Raw genomic sequence first — 19,281 nt, forward strand, 5'->3', positions numbered from 1 at the left:
ACCCAATTTCCCAACTCCACCCTGAGAAACAGCTAGTCATCCCAGCGACCCCGGAAACGCCTTCTCTCGGTGTCTGGAAGAAGCCATCTCCCCAACCCTGGGCGCCTGGAGCCTCTTTTCTCCGGGGCAGCCTGGGGCTGGCCGCCCTCCGCACCTCCACCTGCAGGCTGGGAAGCAGGGTACCACCTGGCGTGGCTGCCCCCAACTCTGAGGCTCCGCGCCGCCCGCCAGAGCCTGGGTCGCGCCCTACCTGCTCCTCTCCCGGCCCCAGACACACACCGGCAGCCCGGCTCACACCTGTCAAGGTACCTCCCAGCGGGGATAAGCGGTGCTCGCTCCCCGGCTGGGCAGCAGGCCTCCCAGAGCCATGGTCCCCAGCTGGGGATGCAGGCTCCGCTGCCTCGCGGTTGCCACGGTGACGCTCGCGCCTGCGCGGCAGCAGAGTCCCAGCCCAGCCCAGGAGGTGCATCCCATAGCACAGGGGACCCAGCGGTGCAGAGTGGCCCTCGCTTCCCGCCTCCTTCCCTCCCCACCGCGGCCCCAGCGGCCTGGGTATGAGGGCTCCTTCCTGAAAACAGAGGCCAGGTTCCTTCAGAGGCTGGGGCCCAGCACCCGGGTCAAGGGCCTGGGAACTGCCCCCCTCTCCAGCCGAGCCTCTGGGGACCCACTGGGTCACGCTGCACGCTGACGACTTGCAGCTTTCGGGCTGCGGATGGAAACTATGATACTCGCCACATAAAAGTAACTTAAGAGATGGGACAGTTAATGGTTTGATTTACTACACATTGATGCATGCATCGATTTACCACCAGCTATCCTTCAAGATACAGTCTCAATTAAAAAGATTAAACATGAGTGATTTGCTTATTCCTATTCACTTCACTACAGCTTCTTTTTTAGATTTGTTCATAATGAGCAGCAAACAGGTACTTCACGCGGATTCGTGTGTTGTGTAAAAGAGATGATACTTGCAGAGTTTTAAAACAATCTGATCATCCTTTAATATACCACACAGCACATTTTACCATTTAAAAAAAAGTTGTGATATGCTGGGATTCTTCTAAATTAATTTCATCAAGTGAATAAGAAATTTATCCCAGATCCATTCTTTTTTCCCACAGAAATGATCCATTAACCTCATAATATATGCTACTAAAATACTACACCAACTTTCACTTGTGATTAACATGTAAAACTCCCTTTCAGAGTCATTGCAAAGGGAACATCACATCAATCAAATAGGTGTTTCAGTTAACTGACGAAAATAAGGTCCTGTAACTTCTCATTCTAGTTTTTCCCACGGCATTTTTATGTTCTAAGAAAGAAAATTATTCTTGATGATTCCTTGAGGGGGAGGAAACATAGAAAGCTGTTTTCTTTCATAAAAGGTCGAAGTAACAGCAGTGGAGCCAGAAATAGGGAACACAGAAACATAGTAAACTATAAACACAAAATTCTTTATTTACAGTACATTTCTCTTGGGGTCACCCCCCTACATACACACACAGACAAACTTTAAAACACATTTTAAACTTAAAAAAAAGAAAAAGAAAAAGAAAAAGAAAAAAAATACTCTTAATTCACTTATTGTAAAATAGCTCTATCTTTATAAGTAGCAAAACCAAAAGGTTATTTCTCTTTATGTATTTATTTTTCTCTTAGGAAAAAGGATCCATACTGTTATAAATCTGATTTTAATCATTATCAAGACTAAATTTGCCTTTGTTAGCAACATACCTACACAATTAATCAGAAAAAGTTAAGAAATTTTAAATCATAAGACTTCATTTATAGCTTACCAATTATGTACTATTTAAGTTGGATGCAGGACACCTGTCACTAACAACAGAGGAGTGTGGCTTTTTCTTTTGAGATTATCTAAACTTGTGAAATATGATAAGAGATCCAGGTCCAGGAACTAAGCAATCTGTTTTTTCTTTCGGTGACTTTTAAAAATTATTACTATTTTGGTGCCTGATTGAAAAACACTATAAAGGTTAGTCCCGAGACAAGGTGGCCCCTGGTGGGAATCCATTTGGAAGCTATGAACACTGACAGAGCTCCCACAGAATTTATGCCCTTTCACTAAATGACCTCACATTCTGAACATAGGCATGTTTACATTAAACATACATTATTATTATTTTTTTAAAAATTTATTTATTTATTTATTTATTTATTTATTTATTTATTTATTTATTTATTTTGTGTGTGTGTGGTGCTAGGGATTGAACCCAGGACCTCATGCATGCAAGACAAGCACTCTACCAATCCCCAGCCTCAGACATTAATATTTAACTCAGAATTCTGAGAACATAATCTATAAAATCTTTTTTTTTCTGAAACAATTTTCCAGTATATTAATTCCTCTATATAAAACCTACCTTTCCAGATAGGTAGAAACGATACCTGCCAAAAGTTCAGAAGTCTACTCAAAACATTTAAACTCACATGTGAAAACATTTCACAATATCACATCTAAGTTGCACAGAAGACCCCAGTGATCACTAGGAAATCTACCACAGTCCAGTTTCTCCAACCCAAGGAGGTCCAAACTTCGGGGAATAATGTGGCCCTCTTCTGCTGCTGCTCTGAAAAATATCCGATCAAAACGAAGCTTACAAGCGGCAGATATTCCAAGATTGGAGTTCATCTGTGTGTCCCAAGTGTACTGGCAATGCTTAGGTTTGCCCAAAAACTCCCACACATCCAAGATGTTGTCAGGTAACCCACCACATTTAGTGACCTGAAAAGAAGAAGAAGAAAAAAAAAAGGATGATGATTCACACTGTTTTTTTTTTTATTTAAAAAAGTGTTTGCTATTATCATATCTATGTGTAACATTTTAAACCAGAATGCCAAAAATGATTTGTTAATGCTTAATGTGATATAACTAGAAACATAATAAGAAGCATAATGCTCAGTTACGTCAGTGCGGACATCTTCTGGCTGTGTCGTGCGCGTGAGCCCCGTAGGGCCGGAGAGGCACCAGCTGCTGCGCGGGGAGGAGGCCCCGGCCCCTCTGCGCCTGTGTCTGGCACAGCCGGTGTGAGAGAAGAGACAATCCTTCCCCGCCGCCCGGATAATCAAGAGTTTTGGCCGGACCTTTGAGCACACACCGAGATAGTGAGGAGCCAGACGAAAAGCACAGACTATGGCGATGAAACGGATTAATAAGGAACTTAGTGATTTGGCCCGTGACCCTCCAGCACAATGTTCTGCAGGTCCAGTTGGGGATGATATGTTTCATTGGCAAGCCACAATTATGGGACCTAATGACAGCCCATATCAAGGTGGTGTATTCTTTTTGACAATTCATTTTCCTACAGACTACCCCTTCAAACCACCTAAGGTTGCATTTACAACAAGAATTTATCATCCAAATATTAACAGTAATGGCAGCATTTGCCTTGATATTCTAAGATCACAATGGTCTCCTGCTTTAACTATTTCTAAAGTTCTTTTATCCATTTGTTCACTGCTATGTGATCCAAACCCAGATGACCCTTTAGTGCCAGAGATTGCACGGATCTATAAAACAGACAGAGATAAGTACAATAGAATATCTCGGGAATGGACTCAGAAGTATGCCATGTGATGCTACCTTAAAGTCAGAATAACCTGCATTATAGCTGGAATAAACTTTAAATTACTGTTCCTTTTTTGATTTTTCTTATCCGGCTGCTCCCCTATCAGACCTCATCTTTTTTAATTTTATTTTTTGTTTACCTCTCTCCATTCATTCACATGCTCATCTGAGAAGACTTAAGTTCTTCCAGCTTTGGACAATAACTGTTTTTAGAAACTGTAAAGTAGTTACGAGAGAACAGTTGCCCAAGATTCAGAATTTTTTTAAAAAATGGAGCATGTGTATTATGTGGCCAAAGTCTTCACTCTAACTTGGTTATGAGACTAAACCATTCCTCACTGCTCTAACATGCTGAAGAAATCATCTGAGGGGAGGGAGATGGATGCTCAGTTGTCACATCAAAGGAAGCAGCATTATTCTAGCAGCATCCATTTTGTTTAAACCTTCCACTGTTAGAGATTTGAGGTTACATGTTATACTTTATGCTCATAACTGATGTGGCTGGAGAATTGGTATTGAATTTATAGCATCAGCAGAACAGAAAATGTGATGTATTTTATGCAAGTCAATAAAGGAATGACCTGTTCTTGTTCTACAGAGAATGGAAACTGGAAGTCAAACACCCTTTGTATTCCAAAATAGGGTCTCAAAACATTTTGTAATTTTCATTTAAATTGTTAGGAGGCTTGGAGCTATTAGTTAATCTATCTTCCAATACACTGTTTAATATAGCACTGAATAAATGATGCAAGTTGTCAATGGATGAGTGATCAACTAATAGCTCTGCTAGTAATTGATTTATTTTTCTTCAATAAAGTTGCATAAACCAATGAGTTAGCTGCCTGGATCAATCAGTATGGGAAAAAATCTTTTGTAAATTCAAAGCTGTTTTTGTATATAGTGTTGGGGTTTGTTTCATTGTTTGACATCAAATGATGATGTAAAGTTCAAAAGAGTGAATATTTTGCCATGTTCAGTTAAAGTCCACAGTCTGTTACAGGTTGACACATTGCTTGACCTGATTTATGCAGAATTAAGCTATTCAAATAGTGTAGTTTTAATATGCTGCACATGATACTGGCAGCCCTGGAGTTCATAAATGGACTTGGGACCCAGCAGTTTTGAAATGTGTATATGGAGTTTAAGAAATTTATTTTCCAGGTGCATCACCAATCTTAACAAATTTCTCTTCACCGTGTACACTTGACAGCTTAAAAAAAAAAAAAAAAAAACTAAACATGGGAGTAATAATGGGTCAAAATTTACAAAATAAAGTACTGTTTTGGTGTGGGAGTTGTCATGAGGCTGTGTTGAAGTGACTTAACTGTGGGATATTGAGTATCCATTGAAATGAATTTGTTCAGCCATTTACATTAATGAGCATTTAAATGCAACAAATATCATTTCAGGTGACTTAACATGAACGAATAAAAGTCAATGCTATTGGAAAAAAAAAAGAAGCATAATGCTACAGGGTAACACATAGGTAATTTATAAATATTGAGAGAGCTATAGAGGTTCAAAATTTGTCCCTTCTCTTCTGCCATGAATACTAATTCTGGGTGTCAGATAAAACACAGAAGGCTGAATACTAAGGCTTCAGTTATTGCTGTTAGTTTTTGAAAACTGAACTTACATGAGAAGAAGAAAAAAACTACTACACTACAAATTTAGACATAGAGCATTTATATTTTAAGCGTACTAACAAAATTGAGCTTTCTCCCATTCAAATCCAGGATTTAAAAATTTTTTGTGGCCTGGGCATAGCTCAGTAATAGAGTATATGTTTGCATGTTTGAGGCCCTGGGTTCAATTCCCAGCACCAAATAAACAAACACAAAATAAAGTTGTATCTGTTTATAGTAAAATCTGTACTACACAAAGTTTATCACTCTATAGCCATTTTTAAGAACAGGATTCTTTGAGATTAAGTATATTCACATTGTTGTGCAACCATCACCACCATCCATCTCTAGACCCTCTCCTCTGTATGAAACTTTATATCCATTAATAACACTAATTCATAACTTCTGTGTCCTCCCAGTCCTTGGCAGTTGTCATTCTACTGTTTTTCATGTAAGAGAAATAGCATAATATTTTGAATTGCGTGAACTGCTTCATTCAGTTAGAATAATTTAAGATTTATTAGCGTGTGGCATGTGTCAAACTTTTTTTTTTTTTTTTTTTGTGGCACTGGGAATTGAATCTGAGCTACCACCGAGTTATATCTGGAGCACCCCTATCCTTTTCTGAGATAGGATCTTGCCAAGTTGCCAAGGCTGGCCTTGAATTTGCAACCTCCTGCCTCAGCCTCCTGAGTCACTGAGATTACAAGTGTGCACCACCACCATTAGCTAAATTTTCCTTCCTTTTTAAGCCTCAATAATATTACACTGTATGTATATATTACATACAATTACACTTGGGTTGCTTGTACTTTTTTTTTTTTTTTTTAGTATTTATTTTTTAGTTGTAGGTGGACACAACATCTTTATTATTTATCTTTATGTGGTGCTGGGGAATGAACCCAGGGCCTTGCCTGTGCTGGGCGAGCGCTCTACTACTAAGCCACAACCCCAGCCCTGCTTGTACCTTTTAGGGATTGTGAATAACACTGCTGTGAACAAGGGCATACAAATATCTGTATAAATCCTTACCTTTCACTTCTTCTAGGTGAATATCTAGAAGCAGAATTCTAGATCAGATAATAATTCTTTTTGTTGTTGTTGTTTAAGTTTTTATTTTTTAGTTGTAGATGGACACAATACCTTTATTTATTTATATGAGATGCTGAGGATTGACCCCAGTGCCTCACATGTGCAAGGCAAGTGCTCTATCACTGAGCCACAACCCCAGCCCCGGAGATCATATAATAATTCGACATTTAATTTTTTGAGGTCCTAAAAAATCCCTACGTATCTCAACTAAACTGAGGGGACAGAAACTTGGACACAGTGACGGCAAGAAAAGGGAGTAAATATATTGATAATTATTATGACATATCAATATAAAGATTTTTGTCTAAAAATATATCATTACATTTTGTTAATTATTAGTGTGACTGAATATCTTTCATGGTTTTAAAATCTCAAATTTCTAAGTATACAGAATAAAACTTGACAAAATTGGGGGGGAATGGGGATGTAGCTCAGTGGTAGAGCACTTGCCTTCCATGTGTGAGGCCCTGGGTTCAATTCCCAGCACCACTGGATACATAAATAAAATAAAAAAGAATTTCAGAAGACAGAGGGTTAAGTAATATAGTCAAACTTTTCAGTTCTTTTCACCTCACAAGTAGGAATGATGCAAATAAACTTAACCTTTTCTAAATTCCTCTAAACATTATTTTCTCTATATGCCTCTTATTAAATCCCACATATATATTTGTTTCATGTTATCTATTTCACATGCTACATTTGTTTTCACTAATAAGAGTCTCTCCTACCCCTAGGTATGTATATATTCAGCAAAGGCTAAAAAAAGTATTTTCTGCCTTGCATTTACAAGGTTATGTATACACTTTGAGTGATCAAAGGTCCTAGTTTCAATGGCTTTGATCAAAGGAACCTAAATTAGCTTCCATAGCAATAATTTCTTCACAGACACTGGACTGACTGGTTACTCACTTCCTGATCCCGTAAGTTTGTATCTCCTGCAAATATAACCGTGGCTGACTCTGGAGCCTCTTGCATTTTCTTTAATACCATTTGTAACTGACTCATTCGTTCCTTGGCATGTCCTCTGGTGCTCTCCAAATGGGAAGTCATAAGGTAAAGGTCATTTTCAGACAAACTCACCTGCAACAAGATGCATGATTATTAAAATGACCAATGATCACTAATGCTGGACAATGGTAACAAAATTGCACACTATTCAATCAACTGGTAAATATTTTACTATTTCTCTTGATGGAAGAAGTGTACTATACTAACCCTGGCACCAAGAAGGCTGTTTAGCAAGCACATGCTACCTGCACTTCCCCAGGGTCTCCAGGCTATCATTATTAGTTCTCTCCTCTAGATGCCTACTGCACACTGCACAGGCTTCTGTTAAAGCCTCCAGACTAAATTAAGACAGAAATTTCTCTCCAAAGCCATAAATTATTTTCAAGCACAAATGGTTCTTATTTATTGTTATATTATTTAGGACCTGGCACACAGGTACTCAAAAAATGACACTCAAGCTGGGTGTAGTGGTGCACACCTATATAATTCCAGTAATTTAGGAGGCTAAGGCAGGAGGATCACAAATTCAAGGCCAGCCTGGGAAACTTAGACAGACCCTGTCTCAAAATTAGGGGCAGCAGGGAGAAGGGTGTGTGTGTGTGTGTGTGTGTGTGTGTGTGTGTGTGTGTGTATGTGTGCTGAGGATATAGCGTAACGATACAGCACTCCTGGTTTGATCCCTAGTACTGAAAAATAAATAAAAAGTCACTTAATTGACTGAGAACCATTTACCTTTTGCATTTAAGATATTAACAACATAGGATCTGATATTAAAGTCTGCAGAACCAAGTATATTCTTTAATATAGGATTCATGCCCTTCTATAATCTAGACCCTGCCTACTTGTCAACCTCCTGTACGCTACTGACTTCATGCCTCTGCACCCAAATGCAGAGAAGGCTTGTCCATACCTGTACACAAACACCTCTTGTAACTCCTAAGTGTCTGTACATGGTGATTTCCCCACCTGTACAATAAGGCTAATAGTCATTTCTCCTTTCTCTTAATTTACACACAATAGCACTTACACCTCTTTATTTACTATATACACAATCTCTCCCTCACTAATCTATCAACTGTATAAAAGCAAGACCTATTTGATTCACTTTTATAAGCCTCACAGACAACAACAGAGTCAAATAGAATTACATTGAGTATAAACATTTTTTAGGAAGTAAATGTACAATGTTAGAAAACTCTCAAATATTTTTAGGAAAACATCTAACAGGTTAAGAATTCTATTTTTACATGCCTATCTATAATTCAACAAAGTTTTTAAATAAGGAGCAAATTTTTCTGTAGTGGTTTAAAAAATGTTTTCTAAAAATAGACAACATCATGGGATCGCTTTTAAAAATTCTTAAAAAAACCCCCCAAAAAACTCAAATTTAAATGACTTACATGAACACACAAAAGGTTCCTCATCATTTTGGTACTTGGAAAAGGAATAATCTCTTGGCTTTTTAATTTCACTCTTGATTTCTTCAACATTATAGCTGTGAAATATCCCTCTTCATGACCTTCAAATGTGTGAGGGGAAAATTCAGTTTATCACAAGTTTCTTTACTGAAGATTTTATAACAAAAGGTAACATATTTAAATGGATCTAAATCTTTAAACTTCTTCAAAATAGCTCACAGCCAATCAAGCCTATGTTTACCTGTCCCATCCCAAAGTTTAATCAGAAGCATGGAAGATATAAAAAAAATAAAAATTAAACAGAGATGGGGGTGTGTAGTTCAGTGGTAGAGTATTTGTTTACCACGTGCAAGGCCCTGAGTTCAATCCCTAGCAAAAAATTTTTAAAAAAAAAGAAGAGAAAGAAAGAAATGCACAATGCACAACAGGTAGTTAACTTGATGCCAATATCATATGAGAAAATTTGAGAAATTTCTGGTATAGAGTAGATGAGACTTAAACTAAGGCAAATCTAGATGAATTTACATATCATACTATATGTATTTACATCTCATGCTAGAAGAAAAATTGTTATAGAAAGGAATAAAAAAATTTAGAAAAATATAAACCTGTCAGAAGGAAAGAGAATAAGAAGAGAAGCACAGCAAATTAAAGTTTCCAACAACAGAAAAGAGAAAGCACGGAAACAAGTGGTAAATGGTTTATCAGCACAGTGGGGAACCAGTTGAGTGCAGATAGAGGACCACCAAGGAGAAGCAAGCAGGCTTGTTCCACCAAAGTGTAGAAACAGGACTGGACCATAAGGCTACTACAGAAGACAGGTGCTGAGCTCAGGCCAGGAGGCCAGGAGAAGGACTGACTATGGGGCTAAACACATCCCAAAGGTCTTCTACAGCTCTGGGCAGCCAGTGGTCCCCACACTAATAGGAGACTAGAGATCACCAGCTGTTACGGGAGGGGTGAGAGGAGAATGAGTGAGGTGTGGACTAGAAACAAGGATAAAGTGAAGGTGTGCCTATTCAAGAGAGGGTGCCTCAGCTGCTCCCTCCCACTGACCTCCTACTAGCAAGAAGGCAATACAAGCACACCACCCACACCCAGAAGACAGAGCTAAGGAATTTATTCCTCTTATTTTGTTTTTCTTGAGATGGAGGTCTCAGGTCCAGCTATGTTGACTAGCCTAATCTTGAATTCCTGGACCTAAGCAATCCTCCTGCCTCAGCTGGAACTACAGGCATGTGCTACACACAATCCTGGCTTAAGAAGAATTTTTTTCTTAAAGCAACTGAATGGTTTCAGGTTAAAGGCTTTTACCCACTGACACACAGACAATCGGGGATCTCCCTCAACGCAACAAGCAACTGGCTCTAAAATGAACGAATGCTTCCCTCACCTCTGGTGAGGTGTACTACCCAAACTTGCCCAGAAATATTAAGTTGCAATCGGTTCTTTAGTACCTTGCATTTAACTGTATCAAGAGCCAAGGATTCCTCGACATTTAAGTGTCAGGTCTAAGGTAACATGACTGACACAAAAATAGATGATCAAAAGAGATGAGAAGGAAGTGAAGGCACACAGATTAAAACCTAAAACCAACAACAAGAAAAAAGATGGCTCTTAGAAATAAGCTGCAGTATTCATTAATCAAGAAGGTACATAAGGGGCTGCGGCTGTAGCTCAGCGGTAGAGCACTTGCCTAGCATGTGTGAGGCACTGGGCTTGATCCTTGGCACCACATAAAAAAATCAATAAAAAACAAAAACAAAAACAAAATAAAGGTATAGTGTTTATTTTTACAACTAAAAAGAAAGAAAGTATATAAGAAAGAGAACTGTTCAGAGAACAGAAAGCCTATAAAATTAAAATAAATATATCCCAAAAGTTAAGATAGTTGCATCACCTCCATTGTAAACTAGAAGACACTGAGGCAGTATCTTCAAAATTCATGGGGAAATGACTTTCCTACCTAGAAATCTACATCCATTTAAAATTATCAACCAACTATATGAGGCTAGAACAAAGGCATTTTCAATATTCTAGGATTTAAAAACTTCACTACTCAATGTACTACTTCTTAAAAAGTAATTCAAGGGATCTGCTCCCCCAAAAAATGAAGAAGTAAACTGAGGAACAGCAAGGCATGAGATTCAGAAAACAAGAAATCCAAAATAAGAGAGACATAAAGAATCCCCCAAGAACATGCTGAAAAGAAGCCCACAAAGAGGAACAAACAGAGATTGAGAGACTCTTTTCCTTTATAGTCATGGATTCGAGAATAAACTAAAATTAAATACTGCATACTAAGTAAAAGCAAAAATTAAAAACAACAACAACAACAACAACAAAAAAAAAAACCCAGAAAACACTGAATATCAAAACCAGGAGATATGGCCAAGTGCTATGACAAACATACTTAGCAAAAACAAAATAAATGGAAAATTTTAAAAAATCAAATTATTCAGGGCAAAAAGACAAGGGGACAAAAAAAGAATAAAGACTCTGAAAAAGCATAACCACAATGTAACTATCACGCTTAAAATGACTAATAACTATGCTCAAGGGGCAGCTCAAGTGGCAGAGCACATGTTCAGCACAGACAGGCCCTGGTGATATCCCAGCACACACAATTTAACTGAATTCCACCAAAAACACAGCCAGTGTTTCAAATTGTAGTACATTACATTTTTCAAAAAAATCAGACATTTCAACTACTTTTTCACATTTGTTAACCCTAAACGTTATGTAATATTCTCCTATGATTCTTTTAGTAATCTTGTACCTTTTTTCCCTGAAACTTATATTTGTGCTTTTTCTTCTCTATACTCAATTAAGTTAACTTAAACTTTGCTCTATCTCTTTAATCTATTTTTTTTGGGGGGGTGGGGGAGGTGGGCAGGGGGAGGTACTGGGGATTGAACCCAGGGTGCTTAACCACTAAGGCACATCCCCAGCCCTTTTCATTTTTAAATTTTGAGACAGGGTCTCACTAAGTTGCTTAGGACTTTGCTAAAATGCTGAGGCTGGCCTCAAATTTGTAATCCTCCTCTCTCAGTCTCCCAAATTGCTGAGATTATAAGTGATTATAAAGATGTGCCACCCTGCTCAGCTCTTTCATCTGTTTTTCAAAGAAAAAGACAAATTAAATAACAGGAAAAGTTTTACCTGTAATAATTTCGTAACTCCTTGCTCTCTTCTTTAGATAGCTATAATATGGGGGAATAACTTCCTGTAGAAATATTACATCTGGGCTGTACCTAGTTAGAAACATCAATTGAATGTAAATACTAGGTATACCATTCATTTTCAGTACCTCAATGAAAGAAACTCCACAGTGTAAGAAATGTAAAACTGTTACCCTCTAGGGCACTTAATATCCAACATTTATACTGACCTTTGAGTCATGATAAAATGAGAAAGATTTATGTTACTTAACACTCAGCACTATTATGATCAAATTAAAAAGAACAAAGGCCAGGGATGTAGCTCAGAGTCAGAGCACTTGCCCAGCTTGTGTGAGGCCCTGGATATAATCCCTAGCACCATAAAAACAAAAATCCACCACCAAAACACACTGAATGACTGAAAGTAGAAACCACCATATTAAGAGCCTATAATGATCTTGCCCTTTAATAGATGCTTTCAATGTTATCTCTGTTGATTCTCTTAAAATAATGAGAAAACTAAACTAGAGAAAACTTAAGTGGTTTGTTCAAGTCACTAAACAGGTGCAGGGTAAAAACAGATCTTCTAAATTTTAATTTCACAGTAGTTATAGTAATTACACACAAAGTTTACTGTGTAAAATAATTCTAGAAGGCTTCTAACAAAAATGGTATTTCCTATCTGTCCCACCTCAAGATGTTACTCTTGGAGGCAATCACCTCACAAGTTTCTCCTGTGAACCTAAATCTAATTCTAAAGCCCACAACACTGAGCTGTCATTCCAGAGCTATATAAGACACATTGTCACAGTAAATGATCAACAAAAGTGATACTTACAAAGTTAAGTAGGAACACACCCCACGAGCCCTCTCCTGCAGACTGTTTAGATCCAATCCATCAATATTCCACGTAATGAGAGAGAACATGCTGCCATCTTCTTGCTGAGTATTTTCAGATGGGTTGATTTTTGAACTAGTGGAATCAGTTGTTTCTTCACTGGTTAGGTCAACACTAGCAAAGATCAGAATAATACACAACTTTGCAAATAATCTATATATTGATTAAAAACTCTTTTGTATTTGTAGCCCTTATTTTGCAGATACAGACTAAAAAAATACCTAATTAGAAAATCCAAAATGTCCTCCCAGACTGAAACACTTCTTGTTCCAAGCATTTCAGATAAAGGGTACTCAGCCTATAATTAATTAATTATGTTATCATTTATTTTGTGGTGCTGGGGATTGAACCCAGGGCCTTGTGCATACAAGGCAAGCACTCTACCAACTGAGCTGTAGTCCCCCTTTATTTATTTATAGAAAAAAGAAGTTTTCTAGCTTTGCCAGCAAAAGAGCAGCAGAGGCGACTCTGGTCCCAGAGGCTGTGATTCTGCCCACCAGGGGGAACAGGGGGGTTTTAAAGAGGTGATTCAAAGACTACATTCCAGTGCTCTGACTGGATTTGAATTTCACTTGTTAATTTGAGAGGGTCATTTCTGAGATTTCTGGGACCATCCCCAAAGTCTGAATTACTTTGTTCCTGTGGTGGGTGAGTGCTCAAGGACAGATAACCCTGCCTAGGATGGGGAAGAAAGGTAATCCTGTTTCCTCCAAGATTAGGGAGTAGCACACAAAGAGGAAGAGAAAACAACATGTCCATTTTAAAAATAAGTCACAGTGGCAGAGTAGCAAGGGCTAATTCAAAGAATAAAGTGGACCACTGTTACATTTATACATTCCATTTCTACGAAGAAATCTCTAAAGCTACTCCTGCTGAGGCAAGGTTGTGGGGATTAACCCGTAAGTGAAATTTAAGAAAGCCCTAAAAATATCTGTTCATAGAAGACTAAATGTTAAATGAGTGAGGAAAAATAGATTCTGTGTTATCCAAATGTTTGCTCACTTACATAGTTATAACCAATTCAATATCCTTCAGGTGTCATTAAAATAATTTTTTAAGAGGGCTGGTGATGTAGCTCAGGGGTAGCATGCTTGCCTAGCATGTGCAAAGTTCTGGGTTGGGGCCCCCACATCATACATGCACATAAAACAACCAGAGCCTCAAATTAGACTAGGAAATTTAAGAGTTCCAAATTTATTTGGATTATGTCATTTAAAGTAAGAGCTCACTGTTTTAGATTAAAAAAACAACTGCAAATCCTTTTCTATTTTCTTAGTTGAGTGGGGAAGTCTAGTATTCCTCCCCTTGAATTGGACTTCAGTGACTTGTTTGACGAATAGAGGACAGTACAGTGGAAGGGATATGCTGGGACTTCTGAGGCTTGGTCATAAGCCCTGCAGCTTCCACTCAGGCCTTTTGGAACCTTGAGCTGCCCCTTAGAGGCCGGACTACCTTAAGACTGCCACGAGAGGCCATATTTAAGTTCTCCAGTCCATAGTTCTACCCAAACTCTATTGCACCCACATTAAGGCCCCAAATAAATGAGTGGAGAGAGAAAACATTAAAGATGACTGCTAAGGGACTGAGGTGTGGCTCAGAGGTAGAACACTCGCCTAGCATGTGAGGCCCTGGGTTCGAACCTCAGCACCACATATAAATAAATAAAATAATATTAAAAAAAAGACGACTGCTAAGTATTTGTAAACTATAAGTTTAATAAATCTATAGTTTTAATTAACTTAATGCTGACTGCTATGGCTTAGATGTTGTTTGTTAAGCATATATTCATGTGTTTGAGGCTTGGTCCCCGGGGCAGCAGTACTGGGATTTTTAAGGAGTGGGCCCTTGTGGAAGTCCTTAGGTCAGTGGGATTCCTGTCCTTAGAAGGAATAATGGATTCAGGGAGCAAGTTCTCACAAGAGTGGGTTCTTTAAAAAAAACCCTGAGCCTACCGAGTCACTCTCTGACTTCCTGTGTCAAGATGTGATTGGTCCGCCTGCATGTACTCCTGTCATCCATGTGCCATAACTGGCCCTCTCCAGAGCCTGTGCCATGTTGTTCAGACTTTCAGATTTCAAAAGTGTGAGCTGAAAAAACCACTTTTTCTTTATAAGTAGCGTAACTTGCCTTTGCTCTGGAATCACTCATTTCTAAGAGGCCTTTGTTCCTTTTAGTGAAAAACTGTGTTTAGACGCCAACATCTATCCTGGTGCCAGATGAACTTAATGACAATTTTGAAACAAATTATAAATCTTTTAAGTTGTCTTTTTATACATCACATTTGAGAGCATAAAAAAAAATGTGTAAGTGCAAAACTTTCCTTTGAGTTTTATCCTCCCCAAAAGCTCTTTATTCCTTAATAATTATTTACTATTGTATATTTTTTCAAAGTCTTATTGCCAAAGAGAAAAAGTTAAATGATTCTAGTATTTTGTCAAGAATGTTAGCAGCTTCCTCTTTCATTGGAAGCATTAAAAAAAAAAAAAAAAAAAAAAAAGGCAGGGATATCAGCCCTTCACTTTTGTCCAATTTTTTCATCCAGTTATATATTTTAAAATGTGTATAGTACTGAACTGGGCTGCATATATGACAGTGATCCCATAAGATTATAATGGAGCTGAAAAATTCCTATCATTTAGTTACCTTGTAGCCATCTCAAATTTATTTTTAAATTTTTTTTTAGTTGTAGATGGACAAAATATCTGTATTTTTTAAAATTCATTTTTACGTGGTGCTGAGGATTGAACCCAGTGCCTCATGCATGCGAGGCAAGCGCTCTACCACTGAGCTACAGCCCCAGCCCCAGCCATCTTAAATTTAACATCACATTACTTGGGTGTTTGGGGGTGATGCTGGTATAAACAAACAGTACGGTCAGTCATGTAAAAGTACTACATCATATAGCATGTAAGGTAAATTAAATACTTGATCATAATTGTTTTAGTCAGCTTTCTCACTGCTGTGACTAGAGGATCTGATCAGCACAGAACCCAGGGGTGCTCTACCACTGAGTTACATCCCCACCCCTTTCTATTTTTTGGAGTCAGGGTCCTGCACTAAATTGTAGAAGCTGTCCTCAAACTTAGAATCCTATTTCAAGTTGCTGGGATTACAAGTGTGCACCACTGTGCCCAATCTTCCTTTCAAAGTTTAAAGATGACCACCTGTAACTACTTCATACAAAATGTAAGCACTCTTTCTACTCTCCTCAATGGAAGACAATCCAAAGTCCCAATAGATGGGATTGTCACGGAGTGCTGTCATGAATAAATCACAATAGTGTTCTTAATCAGAGCTGACATTTACTGACCTCTTCCTAAGTGCCAGGCCTATTCCAAGGGTCTTATATCTATTAACTCATTCAATCCTTACTTAGAACAACCCCAATGAGGTAGGTACTATTTCTCACCTCAAGAGAAAGGTTATCGGTTACTAAATGGCACAGGTGGATTTATATCTTTGCATTTTGGCTCCAGAATTTATGATCTTATTTACTGCACTATTAGTTCTCCTTATTTCACTGTAATCCAACACCATATGTGTAATTTATGCATAAATATCCATAATAAGTTCCATAAGTATCCACAATATTTAATGTGGGAAAAGTACCTAAAGAACTGCAATAAAAACTTCCACTCAGAAAAATGGAGAGAGAAACTAACTCCAAAAGTAGTGTTGAACAGAAATAGTAAGGAACTGAACTTGACTTCCTCTCTAAGTAGTAAATGCGTTAGTCTATCTGATGCCCTAGGTTCCATGTTTGAGAACAGAGTTCCTCAGCTTTAAATCACCTGAGGTCTTATCAAAATGCAGATTATGATTCAGCAGGTTTGGGAGGGGACCTGAGATTTGGCATGTCTAACAAATCCCCAGGCAGTGTCATGCTGTTGGTTAGGAGTAAGAACACTGTGAACAGAAACATGCAAGAGCCAGGCTCTACATCAGAATCACCAGAGCTGCTTAAAAAAAAAAAAAAAAAAAAGTCGATAAGGTGGGGCTGGGGTTATGGCTCAGTGGTTGAGCACTTGCCTCGCATGTGTGAGGCACTGGGTTCGATCCTCAGCACCACATAAATAAATAAAATAAAATAAAGATATTGTGTCCATCTACAACTAAAAAATATTTTTAAAAAGTCGATAAGGAATAAATGGGCCCCACTTCACACTAATTAAGCTCTCTATGGAGTGGGGCCCCAGGACAAAATTTTTTTAACTCCCCAGGTAATTTTAATCCGTAGCTAAGATTTAACACAGCACACCTGGTTTTAAGAAAAAATTTCCTTGTCTCTCCTGAGACACACTAAATATAGATTCTAATGTAGAGGCTAAATCACTTTAGTGTTGTTTGTTTTTGCTAATATCTTAGGAATTTACTGAAGGTTCTACCCACTGCTTTAACATAATCAAAACCCTTGTGCAGCGGCTTCAATTTTTCTGGTCACAAAATCTTCCTAAAGCCAACATCAAAAATCTAATCAGGTCATGATACATGAATATTTACACATTAGAAACACCCGGAAGCTTGACCTTTCTCTATTTTCCTCATGAGAGCTGAGAAAACTAAAGTCACAGTCTTCTCAGTAGTTGCTCAGAGGTTTAAGAGACAACAGACTACAGCCTTATAACTTTTTCCCCCCTGCCAAGGTACCATTCTAGAGTAGGGGACTTCTAATAGCTCCAACGTCACACTACTCAACTCAGTACATTTTTTGTGAGGACCTATATCAAGGAGTTCACTTACTTTGTTTTGATTTATCAGTCTGTTACAAATAACAGACAATGACTCAGAAAAGAGTCTGCACTGTGACTAGCCAACAGTACAGGCTATCCATAAAGTGGGAAGAACTTCATAATTCAAATTCAACACACACTAGCTGAGACTATTACCTGCCAAATACTGTGTCATAGTTTTGAGAAATCAATTATAAATAAAACAGATATGTCTTTACCAAACGTGTAGTGGAGTAAAAGATATAAAATACTGAATCACAGTTAAGAGTATGGAGCAAGTTATGACAAGGATCACCCAAGATGCTATATACAAGTACCTAAAAGGGGAAGCTTATCCAGACTTGAAAGGTCATGGAATTTTCAGCAGGTATCATGCCTAAACTGAGTCCTCTAAGATAACTATTAGGAAGGAAGGAAGGAGAAAGAGAAAGTCTCAAGCAAAGGTAATAAAGAAAAACAAATATGGTTCACTGGAATAAATGAAAGTTTGATGTCTGGAATTCTTCCCGTAAAAAGAAAAAGAGGGTGGCAGATGAACATCCTGGAATGATAGGCAGAGTGACAATGGAACTTATAAGGCAAATGGGCTTTATTTTATGAAAAATAAAGCAGGAACTGGGGACAGGTCACTTAAATAAAAGGAGTGTGGATTAAAACCACCACCAAAACCTACTGTTCTGGTTGGCCAGCAGAGAGCAAATAAACAGAAAACAAGGAGACTTCAAGTTACCATTCTTCGGAGGGAGAAGAGTAGCAGGGCTTGAACCCAGGAGCGCTCGTGTGACCCGGGGCCTGGCTAAGTTGCTGAGGCTGGCTTTGAACTGGCGATCCTTGCCTGGGCCGCCCGCGCTGCTGGGATTCCAGGTGTGCATCACTACACCTGGCAAGTTACCATTTTTTTGAAAGAGAATCTAACCTCATTCCTTTCAAATTTCGTACGATTCAGACGAAACCGTCATCAGAGCCAGGCGCAGTGGCGCAGGCCCGTCAGCCGAGCTTGCGGACAGCGGGTAACAGGCAGCAGCAGCCTCAGAACAGGGATCCAGGAGCGGGCGCGGGCGCGGGCCCGTCATCCCCGCGGCTCGGGCGGCGGAGGCAGGAGGAGGGCGAGTTCAAAGCCAGCCTCAGCGACGGCGAGCCGCTTAGCAACTCGGGGAGACCCTGCCTCTAGGTAAAATACGACACAGGGCTGGGACGTGGCTCAGCGGTCGAGTGCCCCCGCGTTCAGTTCCCAGACCCCCCCAAAATAAGTAAGTAAGTAAATAAATAAGTAACTAGGGACGTAGCTCGGGACGCCCGCCCCCGCCGCCCGCTCACCAGGCCGCGGGCGGCGACGCCTCCCCGGGGCGGCCCTCCTCGGCGCTCTCCTCCACCGGCGGCTCGAAGTAGGAGTTCAGCGCTCTCTGAAAGGCAAAGGCACAGGCTGCAGCGGGGGCGCCGCGGCACGGCGAGGCGCGGGGCGGAGGCGGCCAGGCGTACTTCCATCTCCCAGTCGTTCTCGGCCAGGTAGCACTGGGCCACGCCGGCGTCGCAGCGCGCCACCGAGGCGAAGTTCTCGCACAGAAGCCGCCGCCTCTTCCCCTCGGGTTCCCCCTCGTCCGGCGCCGCCACCACGCTGTCCACCCGCTCCATCACTCGCGCCGCCCGTCGCCCGTGCGCGCTCTGCGCAGGCGCCCGACGCGCCGGTGCTCCCAGTCAGCAGTCCGGCCGGAAACGCGCTCGGCTCTCCGCGGCCCGCGGCGTGGTGGACACTACGCGCC

General features: G+C 39.7%; 1 protein-coding gene, 1 non-coding gene and 1 pseudogene across 3 annotated transcripts; 2 read left to right on the top strand and 1 right to left on the bottom strand.

Annotated features, from left to right (window-relative positions):
- Positions 1–1,436: 1,436 nt before the first annotated feature.
- Positions 1,437–19,242, bottom strand: Tdp2 (tyrosyl-DNA phosphodiesterase 2). Of its 2 annotated transcripts, XM_076859264.2 has the most exons (7): positions 19,001–19,241; positions 18,839–18,924; positions 12,732–12,905; positions 11,895–11,986; positions 8,715–8,833; positions 7,216–7,386; positions 1,437–2,746 (listed from the first exon to the last, which is right to left on the bottom strand). In XM_076859264.2, exons 1-7 carry the CDS (start codon positions 19,151–19,153, stop codon positions 2,465–2,467), a joined length of 1,077 nt encoding a protein of 358 aa, XP_076715379.1. In that variant the 5' UTR covers positions 19,154–19,241; the 3' UTR covers positions 1,437–2,464. The 2 variants fall into 2 exon arrangements, with proteins under 2 accessions (XP_076715379.1, XP_076715380.1); XM_076859265.2 differs by lacking the exon at positions 7,216–7,386 and having other exon boundaries at positions 19,001–19,242.
- LOC143400958 (ubiquitin-conjugating enzyme E2 D3 pseudogene) lies at positions 3,013–3,657 on the top strand (annotated as a pseudogene).
- On the top strand, positions 6,727–6,798 carry Trnag-ucc (transfer RNA glycine (anticodon UCC)). Its single transcript has one exon. It is a non-coding gene; the product is annotated as a tRNA-Gly (tRNA).
- Positions 19,243–19,281: the final 39 nt, after the last annotated feature.

Source organism: Callospermophilus lateralis, chromosome 6 (genome assembly GCF_048772815.1).
Source record: "Callospermophilus lateralis isolate mCalLat2 chromosome 6, mCalLat2.hap1, whole genome shotgun sequence".
In the NCBI taxonomy this organism is placed as follows: domain Eukaryota; kingdom Metazoa; phylum Chordata; class Mammalia; order Rodentia; family Sciuridae; genus Callospermophilus; species Callospermophilus lateralis.

Coding starts and splice junctions, on each gene's coding strand:
- Tdp2 (XM_076859264.2), bottom strand. CDS start 19,153: ATGGAGCGGGTGGACAGCGTGGTGGCGGCGCCGGACGAGGGGGAACCC. Junction 7,387..8,714: donor GGAACCTTTTGTGTGTTCAT/GTAAGTCATTTA, acceptor ATCTTGTTGCAG/GTGAGTTTGTCTGAAAATGA. Junction 2,747..7,215: donor CAAACTTACGGGATCAGGAA/GTGAGTAACCAG, acceptor TCTTCTTTTCAG/GTCACTAAATGTGGTGGGTT.